At 37.4% G+C, this 10,706-nt stretch overlaps 1 protein-coding gene across 2 annotated transcripts; it reads right to left on the bottom strand.

Moving 5' to 3' along the window:
- On the bottom strand, positions 1-10,679 carry poll (polymerase (DNA directed), lambda). Of its 2 annotated transcripts, XM_015347627.2 has the most exons (9): positions 10,582-10,679; positions 9,701-9,824; positions 8,951-9,248; positions 7,035-7,221; positions 5,479-5,787; positions 4,690-4,863; positions 4,421-4,549; positions 2,035-2,203; positions 1-1,510 (listed from the first exon to the last, which is right to left on the bottom strand). In XM_015347627.2, the coding sequence occupies exons 2-9, from the start codon at positions 9,810-9,812 to the stop codon at positions 1,149-1,151; spliced, it is 1,740 nt and encodes a 579-aa protein (XP_015203113.2). In that variant the 5' UTR covers positions 9,813-9,824; positions 10,582-10,679; the 3' UTR covers positions 1-1,148. The 2 variants fall into 2 exon arrangements, with proteins under 2 accessions (XP_015203113.2, XP_069045256.1); XM_069189155.1 differs by lacking the exons at positions 8,951-9,248; positions 9,701-9,824; positions 10,582-10,679 and adding an exon at positions 8,381-8,507.
- Positions 10,680-10,706: the final 27 nt, after the last annotated feature.

The following is a 10,706-nucleotide window of genomic DNA, read 5'->3' as shown; positions in this document are numbered from 1 at the left end:
TTGTTTCAATCTTTTATTTTGTGGTTTGTATATTACATTGGAAATTGAAACCCCATTTTCTATACCTACTAATACACATTCAATTTACATTTTAAAAACAGTTTTTATTTATTTATATTTGGTATGAAGAGTCCGCTCCTCCACATTTTAATATTTTTTATGCATCTTGCTCAATGCATAGCGCATATTTCCGAAATACCACACGGAACTCTCGAGTAGATCACGAGAGATTCAAAATTCGGATTTATTTTGCAGCCACACGATGGCGCGCAATTCCACCATTTACACAACTTCGTATTTCGCCAGTTGTGGACTGTAGTTTCAGTTTTGTGAAAATTACGATTTCTTTATAATACAACCATAACTCTTTAAACTTGCAAGTTAAAAATCTCGCTCTTGGATATACTTTTCTTAATCTAATTTAAAGGACGCTTTATGATTTATTTTAGAACAGGTTTTATTTACTTTAATTAATTGCTTACACTTACATAGCGCTTTTCTTGACACTCCACTCAAAGCGCTTTACAGGTAATGGGGACCGCCCTCCACCACCAACAATGTGCAGCATACAGTCCAAATCCAACACATGTAAAGGCAATAATATTCATATTTTATTATCTGCATGGATGTGGCTTTGCATAATAAGCCTCATTATAAATCCAGAAAAAATATATTTGATCCAGTTTAAGCCCCCAACAATTCATAGGGGACAGATGAAGCTATAAATAAAAAGTACTAAATACATTATACGGGAAAAATATGTTAAAATCAGTTATGATATCTTTCATTAGCTCTACAGAAAGGTTTGTAAAATCAGGAAATTATTTTAGTCCCTGTTACGTTCTGGAGGGTTATCTCAGTGGCTTAAGAGGATCAAGTTAAAACCAGTCTCAAGGCTCCTGCTACAGTTTTACTGTGCACATTATTTAACGGTCTACCTTCACATTCTTCTCTGAGAACCAATTTGAGGAAAACTCACTGACATTCATTTACGTTTAAGTATGTCCAGCAAATAAAATGACTCTTTTTACCCTTTTCATAGAACTCCTCCCAACCTGTCACAAGTCACAGCTGAGACCTTGGATTCTAGCAGCTCTTCCTCAAAGCAGTAATGCGCACGTCTTTACACAGAGCTGTACAGAGGGCCCTCACCAGTCTCTGTCCTGTGGCTCCCTGTAGGGCAGACCCAGGTGCCTGAAGACATCCTTCTCTGTGGGCGTGGGAAGGGGGGCGCCTGTGCTCACCTTCAGGCTGCCCTGTCGCAGCACATCCTTGTTGAGTGAATGCTCCGACAGGCTCATGTTCTTCGTTTTGGCCAGAGCCCTCATGGAGCGGTTGAAGTGAGCCGAGCCAGTGAAGTACAAGATGGCGCAGGCAAACTCACTGTAAGGCACCACAATGATGTCCAGTCGACGGTGGCGGGACTCGGGGCCTGGCAGACGGCATACCCCCAGGTACTTCTTCTGTTCCCCATTCTCCTCATGGCTGACCAGATCATCTGTCAGAAAGCCTTGATCATAAAGAGCAAAGTGTTGAACTATTTTGGAGTGACAGTGGTTAAAGAGGCTCTCTCCTCAGCACAGGAATCTGCAGAGGATTTCAACAACACGTCTTCACAGGTATCATGATATTCTTTTTACAAAAGCATTGTCTTTTCCCAAAGGTTCTAGCCATGAAAAACTCCCCTTAAGACCAACAAATAATGTTTTTCTATCTGTGCTAGAGTATGCAAAAAATCAAACCTGTTTATATGAAAATATTATATGTGATTACATAAAGCAAATAAATGAATGGCTGACCATAACGTTATAAGTTTAACCGAGAAAAATGTATTCAAGGAATTCGTAAAACTGATGTCATTGAAAGGAGTTTGCAGCTAAACAAAGCTATCATAATTTATTGTTTTGGTTACAGTTGCATCAGCAATTTACATTCATTCATATTGTTTAAAATAAATTTGTACGCAATACAAATAAATAAAGCACACAGTAGGAAGGAATGGTAACAATGGGAAGTCATATGTACTCGTCATACCACTTTGATGGAGGATGTGCAGTATTTTACTGAAGATGCCCTTGTGGGATTTCCCATCTGGGTGAGTGATGAGAATGTCTACATCTCCACAGGTGGGTTTCCCTCTTCGGTAGGAGCCGCACGCCACCGCTAGCAGCCCCGGGTTCAAAGACAGAGCCGCTTCCTTCACCTGAGCTCACACAACAGGCAATGCAAAGAGGCTGGAACTTTTCAAACAAGGCCACTTGGAGTTTTTTGAAAAAAAAAACATCCCTTGGAATTAGATAGTTTTATTAATATTTGCATTTCAAAGATACTAGGCTTCTGTCAGCCTTGCCAGAATATAATATGATCTGGATTCACAAATTAAAAATTGCTGTGTAGTCCCAGACATTATTTTAATTATGAAATAACACTAGGTAGTTTAGTGTTAATGAGGGCCTGTGAAACCACTGAAAAAGTGTTGAAACAGAATATCTTCTTTTATGCAAGACTTTAACTTGGAATTACATTTTTTACTTGTCAATTGCTGCAATTTACAAGACATGGTGAGTTATTTGAAACATAAACGAACAAGTAAAGGCTAATTCCATGCTGAAAAGTAAGAAGAAGAAACATGTAGGCTCTTTCTACAGGTGTTTTGCATTAAAATATTTTATTACCTCAACAATTCAATGAAAAAGACTGCAGATCATGCTTTCTAATGTAGGAGTGAGTCTGGTGCTTAATGTAGGTTATGAAAGGCTAAAAACATACCATACTGGTGACACCTGAAGAAGACTTTACAGCCAAAACATTGCATTTTCTCTCTTCTCTTTTCAGCATGGAATAAACCTTTTACTTGTTCCTTTGCAGATTACGCATGCTGACGCAGCTATCCACCTGAACTATTTTAAGCTCCTATTCCTTTTCATTGAGCCACTCCCTTATGAATGGTTGCATATCGGCAATGGAGTTATTCAAGTAAAACAAGCACTGGGCAAGTCTGTAAACAATGTAACCTTTTCTAAAACTACCAGGGCATGTTTATTTTAATTCAAAAGACAAATGAAATATTTGCAGGTTTTGACATTATGGAATTTGAGATATCCAGTAAAACTTCATAGCCTGGATACCTGTTATTAAGGAACTGAAGTCCATGAGTGATGTAATATACAATTGCGATGCTCATACTTCAAAAACCCCAATAAAATGTTGCTACTTTCATTCTCTTCCTGAAGTTATTTTAAAATCTGTATTTTTAAAGAATATCCTTTCTGAAATATTTTGGGCATTGTTTTTTCAGGGCAGAAGAAAATTATTCCATTAAATTCCACCTTCATCCCTGTTAAGATTCTCCTTCCCTGTATTTTGGAGTCTTTTTGAACCTTTCATCCAAGTTAAAGGGACAACAGCAAACAAATTGCATTGTTCCTTTAGACATTTTTCTTTTTTCAAAGGCTTTTATTATTATTATTTAGGTGTCTGTCTCATTGAAGTCAGAGAAGTCAATGGCTCCTTAGATCTCAGTTTGACAAGTTAGGAGGACACAGGCTAATCCCCTTAATCCCCCTATTCTCCTGGACAGACCCAATGGGAGCGAGAGATCTAGGACGAGTAATCCCATAAGAAAAACAATAGGATTAGTCCTCAACTCTCAGGCTGACAATCGGGATTCTAATGATTGACTTGCGAAGTGGGACGAGATTCTCGAATCTGCTTTTTTGTCTCCTTTTATTTAGGACAGGAGGAATGCCGGGGAGAGAGGGACTGGAGGTCTCCAGGATGGCCTGTATTCTTCAGGTCCAGTACCCATAGCTGACTGACAGGACTGGGGTGGTTGCTGCTGCTATGGTTACTGTAAGGAGGCAGGACAGCACGGTAGGACCTGTCAGTCACATTTGCCCTCTCTTTCTTATTTTGATTTTAAATACAGTGCTCTAAAAGGGAACTGGATTGATAGTGTTCAAAGAGGGGCCTTTAGTTTTTTTTTTCCATGGAGCAGGTAAACAAGAGAAAATTCAAACAAAACTGCAAAGCTTCCGTTAACACAAACACAAGAAAGAGATTTTAACCATTTCTAGACACTTAACTTCATAGCTACTTTCCAGCTCCAAGTTAAGTGTTCAAGATGCAGAAAATGGAATGCTCACGATGAAACTTGTTTTTTTTTATAAATGCAAGAGGAATTTAAATTGTGAAAACCTGAAAAATTGCCTATTTAAATGCTTCACCTTTGAGACAAAACATGCAGTCATATCTGACTTTGGACCAAATGAGTAAATTTAAATTGTTAGAAAAATAAACATGAAAGTTGCTTTCATGATAAAACACTACTAATAAAAGACACATGAAGTGGAACACATAATTATAATCTGATCTGTACCTTACACTTCTAGTATAGCAGTACATAATAACTAAATATTACCGTTTTCTCAATCTCAGCAGCCTCCTCCCTTGGCATTCTATCCAGGAAGTCATCATAGTGCTTCAGTCCAATCACCTGCTGGCTTGTAAGAGCGGCTTTGGTGCGGATGTCTTCCAGAGTGCGAAAACCCTTCACATACAAGAGAGAGGTAGAAAATGTGAAAAGATGTTCTATTTAAACTTCCTGAGCATCTTTAAATAAGCGATATTTAAAAAAAAATGTTGAGATCAGTTTTTGTGACCCAGACCCAGACCCTTTCCAAATGGTACCTGCTGATACCACATCTGGGCAGTCTTGGATCCGACCCCCCAGATGTTGGTGAAGAGCTCCAGCACTGGCACGCTTTCTCCAATGTGATCAAGTTTGCGAAGGTTCCCACTTTCCAGGATCTCTTTGATCTTCTCTGCCATGCGCTTCCCTATGCCCCGTATCTTACAAGCCTCCTGTAAATAGAAAAAGGGCATTTAATATCAGAATGATAAAGGTACCTTGCTCCTTTTAAACCAATGTATCTTTCCTAAATTTTTAATTAGATCAACCACATATGATATATTAGCCACATATTTAATATTTCAATTTCGGATGAGCCTTCTACAGGTGTGAATCAGAGAAAGTACAGTGGCTGGAATATATAGTAAAGCCAAAGGACAGAATCAGTGAGAATGGGCACAGGTGAGAGATGACTTTCCACATGAAAGGGGTCAGGGGGAGAGGTGTAAAAAAACTGGAATCAGGTGATTTTTGAAAACAGTCAAAAGCTGAAATGTTGTTTCTTCCTACTTTTTAATAATCTTTACTTATTCTTTACAGTGTTCCATTCTACATATTTGACAATAAATTATTACAGTAAATGTCATCAGAAAGTTTATAAATGAAAGGGAGCCATTAAGCTTATCATTTTCTGGTTAATGCAACAGCCAATAGTAACACCACATTTAAACTTAGCTAGAGAACTCAGTTTAATCCTTACTACTGGATTATTTAACTATAGATTCATTGTAGCTTTTAAACATGCTGAATTGGAAGACTCTTGTATAGTATGGCACTGTGGTTTCTACCTCATATGAAGAGACAGGTTTGTGGTAGCTCTTGAGGGCATTGATGGCTTTGGAGTATCCCAATGCTCTCCACTTGTCCCCTTGGTGTGTGTAAGCCTTGGCCAGAACTTCCAGCTTGTCTGTGATGTGCCGATTGTGATTGTCATTCTTTGCTTTTGAGGACTGAGCACAGACCCATTTCCCAGTGACAGGGTCTGGTTGTGCGGGGCTGGGTTCCTCTGTAGTGGGGTAGCAGCCTGTGAGAAGAGCTTCCAGATCTTTCTGGGAGACACCAGCCTCATCAGTATCACTCCCATCATCATCTGAAGTCTATTAAAGTCAGAACAGCAACAAGAATAACAGACTTTGAAATTCACTTTGAAATAAAATGGCAAGAGGAAAAACAGATGTGTTTTGTCACAATACATATTTTGATGGTCTTGTTTTATGTGAAATGGCACGAAACTAAGCTCAATAGTATTTTAACCCCAAAATATGTTGATGAACTACATAAACAAAACAATCAGGTGGATTTAATCAAATAGTTTGAGCAGATATCAAACAATCACAGAAAAAGTTAAAACACACATCAAATAATCAGTTTTCACTATTAAATGTGACATACTGGCAAAATGGAAACAGAAGGTTAGTCTTAGGTATGGCTTCCATAAAAATTAAAATACTTCATAGCAGTGTTGATACACAGGGTAGATCAACCTCTGTACATTATGAACAGCTGTGTAACGTTCTGCCACTTCTCCTGAACAGCTGCAGCAAACTAGTGAAGATTGAACAGTTGTTCCACATATGTTCTACTTTTGTCAGGAAGAAAAAATAGCTATAGCAGAATCTTAACACTGTTTTCTTAACTTGTGCCTTTGTAACACAAGAACTGTGTGGTGTTACATTGTCATTCCAGAAACGACATAGGCTGGATAGGCTGGCAGGAACAGAAAAAGTGTGCCAATTTCTAGCAGTAAGATAGTTCTAAATCTGCAACAGAGGCATTTGATTAAGATGCCAGTCCTTCCTGGTAAATATCAACCAGACGGGTCTTCATTTCTCAAGTGGTGTATTGTCATATCTCTTCTCACATAAATTAAAATAATGTTTTTTTTTATATGATGTTGTACACAGATGTTTTAATCAACTCATTTTAGCTAATTTAAATTCAAATACTAATGACTGTTATTGTTTTTATGAATTCACTCGACCTGAGCTTGGTATTTTGTTTTCCCAAAGAACAATACTACTAAATCTATGTCATGATAACTATGTAACTATGTTTGTGCCCAAATATGTGAAAAGGACTACTGTGTTTTCACTGTGTGCAGATGTATTCTTGGAGCAAATGTTGTGAGTTTTGGCATTCTAGCAGAGCAATACTAAAGTGATACAAAACATTTGGTAAAAATTGTAGCATCCTGGGCGTTTTCTTGCATGTTATTGTATTATTATATTATTGACTATTTGGAAAACAACTGTAGTTAAGCATCTGCATTACAACAAAAATGTATTTTACAACCTCAAAATTACAAGCAAATAAATATTGTATGTATTAATATAAGGCAGGATACCTGTGCTCTGTGACTGGAAATAATTGTGTTCAGTGATGCAGACTCCTCTATCGGGACAGTCTTTGAAACTGTAGCCTCTTTCTCTGTCTTCTGCTTATTATTTGTCTGTTGAACATTAATTCCCAATGCAGATTCATTACCATTAAGAGAATTTACCTTTACTTGCTCATGATTGGAATCCAGGTGTCTGTATTGTAAAAAATCAAATAGAGAGGAAATGGTATTAACTACATTGGTTAGTAGGTGTGCATTATCACACATGATCCATCTACATATACTGAATTCTAGAACAGAATGACGTTTACAGCATATGTCTGTTATACTCACTTCATAAACTAATATACTAGTGACAGGATATCTCTAAGAATGTCAGATTCATATTCACCACATAATGTACTACTTAGTCTTTCCAGTTTAAGTTTAATTCCAGTTTAAGACAATTTAATTGATAATTATTAGCTCTAATGGATGGACATTTTTTCAGGCATGTAACTTAAAGGAGGTACTTAATTTAAACATAATATGTAAAAAAAAACATTCATAGCCCTGAATAGACTGTTAACCTTATCCACATAATGAAATAATTAAACCTAATTAGTAAGTGTGAACTTCAACCAGTCAACCATTCCAAGCAAATTATCCAGGAATATGATACTCCTTTCTTTATTTGAACTGCCATTTTGCTTGAAGATTTTTTATGTTTGCATAAAAAGGATGGGTCACACTGAATCAAGCAGTCTAGACAAAACGTTAACATGTATGTGACAAAAACAAACACAAAGAAAGGAAAAGGAGCCATAAATAAATTAATATGTGTCAGACTGGCCTTGTGCACCACACAGGTTTAGCAGAGATACTCAAGGAGAAAGCTGACCTGACACGAGAATGGAATACTTATGGAAGTACTGAACGATTCCCCTATGTTCAAGTATGTTCATTTCAACAAGGCTATGTCCTGTATGAAAATTTTATAACAACAGTGTTTCCACCTTCTAGTCTAATCTGGCGAGATCTCAGAACCTAAGAAATACTAGACCTGAACAATATTGAAATGGGAGTCCACTAACGTTTCTAAATTGCTGCTGTAATGTATTGTTGGACCAGTAAGTGGCACTCTTAGCTCAAGACCAGAATTCCCAAATCAAATGCTACGGTAGGGTGACAGAAAACACTTCAGATGAGATGTTAAACCATGGTTCTGACTGCTTAGTCATTAAAGATAACATGGCACTGTTCGTTAGCATAGGGCTGTTAACTTTGACATCCTGGGTAAATTCCACACTCGGTTTATACATCTGGCCTTCTCAAAGGATACACTTAATTTGGTATGTCAAGTCATTTCTCACTTCTCCATCTGATCTGCTGTGTAGTGGAACTCCTTGAGCATCATCCAGGTGGGTACAGCATCATTTAAGTGATGAATGATGTGGTCCTTTCATGCACATTAATTGCTTTGAAATCCTCAGGGATGAAAAGTGCTATATAAATGCAATTAATAATTAAGAGCATTGCAAATGTACTTTGTATTAAATAAAAGTGTAAATGTGAGGCTGGAAAAAAGTAGAGATATTAAAGCTATACTAAAGACAACTGTTCTGCAATGTTCACTAATTTAAAGAAGAGACATTTGAGGTAGTCCAGAACCCTGGTATTTGAGCTCCACCAGGTACAACCCCACTGGACAGAAACCTCGAAGACAATTAAGATCAAGCTGGAGAAAATATAACTTTTGATGGGCCTGTAAACACTTAGAAAATCACCAAGGAAGAGATGGAATCTGTTAATGGAAAAATAGATATGTGGTCAACATTACTAGACATGCTACCACCCCAACCCTCCAAGACAAGCACAAAACAGATTTATAAAAGGGGCTGGAGGAGGGGTACATTTCTTTCTGTATACAATGCAAAGGGCACCTGTCAGGGATGAATACACTGTAGCCTGCAGTGTTGAGAAGCTTCTTTTCAGTGATGCACAGACTCAGCCAAGAGCACTTCACCAGCTGTACTGCAGGGGGAAGCTTGTCTACCTTCAGAAGGCGCAAAGCACGATCATAATTCATAGAGTCATCCACAATAACATGGGTGACACAGGGGGAAAAGGTGTCCACAACTTGGCCCCCATTCTGGACAATCTGTGTCTGAAAAATTGTAGCTCTTGCATTTCCAATCCCAGTTTGGATGATATAAGCACATATACCATTTAACCATGTGCCTGAAACAGAAGAGAAAACACAGCAGGTGGCATGAAGAAATGTGATTTCATACAATGGTATGCATTGCTCTGTTTCTTAAATACTAGAACTATTAATTATCTCTATTAGAAATTAATATTTTCCAACTCCCCAAACAGATTTAATACAAAAAGGAAATATGTCTTCTTAGAATTTTCCATTACAAATTCCTACTGCCTGCAATACTTATTGCCCCTTAAAATATGTCCCATACGTTTATAGCTGGGAAGTGTACAAAGCAAGAAAATTGACATCACACTATTCTTTATCCTTCATAACAATAGGAAATCGAACACTATAAATATTCCCAAACACAAATCTGATTCTAACACAGCAAATTTGTCTAATGTAATCTAGGGATAATTTCCATCAAGTTTGGGGTATCAATGTAGTTCAGAGCTCAGAGCAGACATTTCACAGTGTAAGCAGTTACCTGTAACCAGCTCCTTCTGTTGCTTCTTATTCTGGGGTTCTTCTTCTTTCTCCAACTGATGGCCAATTCTTTTCACTTTCCGAAATGCTTTTACAATACCACGGGCCTCCATACATTCACTGTCCTAGGTGACGGGAGAGCAAGAAATTACAGAGCATCTTAAGATATTTAGTAGCCGTGATGAAAATTTAGAACGTACCCTGCAAAACAGATTTGTTTAGGAGATATTGGTGTAGATATTTACCCTTCACCCTTTGAATTAAAACAAAAACAAAACATTAATATGTATAAACTATCTGTTCTACAATGAACATGCTTTCATTGTTGAAAATATTATGGCCTGAGAAACGTATGGACAGATTTTCATTACCATCCCTGGTCAGAACAATTACAAGATCTAAATCCAGTACTACAAGTGGAACTGTTGGAACATGCAGCTTAATCCCCCCACACGGTTACACTCATTAAAACCTCGACTGAAAGCAATGCTGCCGGAATACTGGAGTGGAACTGCGCCACAAAACGTTTCGGGACTTTCTGGAATACGCGCCAAATCTGTTCTGGATGCTTATCATTGTTGATCACTTGTGCTGTCGTATTCTGCAGTATGAATAAAACAGCAATTCTGAACATAAAAGAACTGTGATATACATTGTACTCGTATGGGTTTAGGTTGCTCTTATTGGCAGGTTGTTACGAAATATTGTTGAGAAGACCATGAAGCATATTGTACACAGAGATACTGACATCTATATGTATTATATACAGTATGTATCTATTAAGTGATACGTACATATTTTGTAAATAGCACCACATTGTTATTTAAACTACAATAATTAGTTTAAAAACATTTAAACTACATTTAAAATAAACTCCCTTACCTCGCTTTGCGCAACGAGCTTTAAAGGTTTCAGGTTTAAATAGCATAGAAGTTCCGGGTCGTTTAAAAACACAGCTAAAATAATATAATAATATAATAAAAAACGTCGATGTTGTTAATTGTGTT

The sequence above is a fragment of the Lepisosteus oculatus genome, chromosome 4 (genome assembly GCF_040954835.1).
Source record: "Lepisosteus oculatus isolate fLepOcu1 chromosome 4, fLepOcu1.hap2, whole genome shotgun sequence".
Classification (NCBI taxonomy): domain Eukaryota; kingdom Metazoa; phylum Chordata; class Actinopteri; order Semionotiformes; family Lepisosteidae; genus Lepisosteus; species Lepisosteus oculatus.
This window is presented reverse-complemented; position numbering and strand designations above follow the sequence as displayed.

Excerpts from the sequence above, each read along its gene's own strand:
- poll (XM_015347627.2), bottom strand. The coding sequence starts at position 9,812 with ATGGAGGCCCGTGGTATTGTAAAAGCATTTCGGAAAGTGAAAAGAATT. Across the intron at positions 7,222-8,950 it reads AGTGTATTCATCCCTGACAG|ACACCTGGATTCCAATCATG; the intron begins GTGCCCTTTGCA and ends TTTACAATACAG. Across the intron at positions 2,204-4,420 it reads CTGCTGAGATTGAGAAAACG|GTGAAGGAAGCGGCTCTGTC; the intron begins GTAATATTTAGT and ends GTGTGAGCTCAG.